This window comes from Perkinsus marinus (assembly GCF_000006405.1).
Source record: "Perkinsus marinus ATCC 50983 genomic scaffold scf_1104296947650, whole genome shotgun sequence".
Classification (NCBI taxonomy): domain Eukaryota; phylum Perkinsozoa; order Perkinsida; family Perkinsidae; genus Perkinsus; species Perkinsus marinus.
In genome coordinates, this window is record NW_003210538.1 from 122,637 (window position 1) to 124,965 (window position 2,329).

General features: G+C 49.6%; 1 protein-coding gene across 1 annotated transcript in view; it reads left to right on the plus strand.

Annotated features, from left to right (window-relative positions):
- Positions 1–693: 693 nt before the first annotated feature.
- Pmar_PMAR020089 (Chloride channel protein, putative) overlaps positions 694–2,329 on the plus strand; it is a gene marked incomplete at both ends in the record, with an annotated part of 1,822 nt that continues 186 nt past the window's right edge. Inside the window, 2 exons of the mRNA XM_002779269.1 lie at positions 694–1,348; positions 1,401–2,329. The exon at positions 1,401–2,329 is cut by the window's right edge and continues 4 nt beyond it. Coding sequence (XP_002779315.1) covers positions 694–1,348; positions 1,401–2,329 — 1,584 coding nt within the window. The remainder of the gene's footprint in view (positions 1,349–1,400) is intronic.

The following is a 2,329-nucleotide window of genomic DNA, read 5'->3' on the forward strand; positions in this document are numbered from 1 at the left end:
AGTGTGCTGGACCGGGCCTGGGTGCGTGAATATGAGTTTGCGTTCATGAAGATGAGTTTGCGTGCAAGGCTCCATCCAGCTGCGTCACCCCGTGTTATCAAGAGTCTGATCGATCGAGTATAACTGTGCTATAGTTCTATCATTATCTGAGTTATCTCAGTTCTTCTTCTTTGTTTATTTATCTTCGTTCGGTTCGGTTAGAAGATCGGTTCTATCGACCTTCGGCTTAACTGTCTTGACTTACCTCCGTCTTATATTTGTGGTATCGATCGACAGTAACTAAATACCCTACAACTGGCTAGGGCCACTACCGTATCACTAAGTTAGCTGGTATACTACGAGAGCTGGAGTCGAGTTGGCTTATCTAGTTATAGCAGTGAGATATCGATTTTGGTACACCACATTCATATATCCGTGCATGGTCAGCAGCGCTATTGCATCCGCGTTGTTTTTTTCCACAGAAATCCTCAGTGTCGGTGTTGTTGTGGCTTACCTCGGGCATTAGACCTCCCAACACTCTCAGTGGTAGCACACTTTCAGTACCGCTCAGGTTGACGTGTTTATGCCCGAAGGACTACCATACACCACCGATGTCTTGAGAAAGCTCTGAGTGAGGTTGCGTTGAACCCCAGCTGTTCTTCTGCAGTTTCTGTTCCTGTATTGTTCTTTGTCGTAACTGGTCCAATTATATATATGCTGTCCCCGTGTTCACCAAAACCTAAAGCGCAACCGTCCATCTCGAAGCTCGACACGACTTCCTGCTCCGGCTCCGAGACCTATTCCAGTGCCGGTGGCGGCTCTAAGAAGGACTGCGCCTCAGAGGAAGAGATGGAGGTCCTCCTCAGGGCCTCACAGTTCAAGGAAGGTGTTAAGGGAATCGAGAGCCATGACTACTTCTGGGATCATCCTACGATACACGATGGGTCCATACCGGTGGGACCGAGTGGCCCCTTGGATCCTCGAAAGCCCTCCTCATATAGCCCATTCATAGCTCAGTGGGTTAAATGGATTCTAACTATCGTCGAGGGGGCCGTCATAGGAATATGTCGTGGCGTCATTCTAATTGGTTCTCATTGGTTACTAGTTGGCAAGACTGATGCTATGATCCACTGGCTCAAGTCTGACAACCCTGGTTGCGCTATGCTCATCTGGATAGCCATCGGCGTACCACTCATCTGCTTCATCGGCTGGGGTGTCTCCTACATGTCTCCTCTTGCGGGTGGTAGCGGCATCCCAGATGTGAAGGCTTATCTCAATGGCGTCATGGTGCCCAAGCTGATGAGGTTCTGGGGGATAGTCTGGCGTATCCTTGGTCAGATCGTAGTGGTCGGCACTGGACACTATGCAGGTACTACCCAACATGTCCCGACTATATCGGTCCGATATTTTGGTTTTTTTAGGTAGCGAGGGCCCTATGGCTCATCTTGGTGCGATCGTTGGTGCTGCGGTAGCACAAATGCATGCAAGGAACAAATTCTATTTGAAAGCGCTATTACCGTTCTCAACACAGAAAGTTAAAGATGAGTTTGTGTCGATGGGCGCCGGCATGGGTGTAGCGACAGCTTTCGAAGCTCCTATTGGAGGTATGCTGTTTACAATAGAAGAAGCATCAACATACTGGCCACGAGAGCTGTACTGGAGATGCTTCTTGGGCTGCATCATCGCTAGTTATATGACTCGGTTGACAGCGCAGTACTTTCAATGTAAAGTGGAGGGTTCATGTGTCAACCTTGCTGGTGGTATGCAGTTCCCTAATGCAGATGGGAGTTACTTCCACGTTTGGGAGTTTGCTTGCTTCATCCTTCTGGGTATATTCTTTGGCCTCATGGGTGCTATCTTTTGCCAGGGCGTGCGCTACTTCCAATACTACAGACGGGTGTTCTTTCATCTTTATTCCAACGGTAAGGATCGTCGAAGATTTGGGCAAGTGGTCGAAGCCGGATTGGTCATGATCATCACTATTCTATTGGCTTATGGTGTGTCCTGGTCGGAGATGGGCGCGTGCAAACCACTGGATGGTCAGAGTTACATACCGAACGACGGCATTCAGGCGGCTATGTGTGATGAAGGAGTCGATATGGGCTACTATAACCCCTTTGCAGCTATGCTCCTCACTGATAGGGACACCTCAGTGAAGTGGCTATTCTCACCTCGACTAGGCGAAGCGGAGTTCCCACAGGGACAGTTGGCGGCTGCTGGCTTCATCATATTCTTCCTCACTCTACTAACATATGGTGTTGCCATCCCTGCTGGCCTGTTTGTCCCCAATATCATGTTGGGTGCCTGCTTTGGTCGACTCTTCCGTCTGTGGGTCGGCGACTGGGCCTCC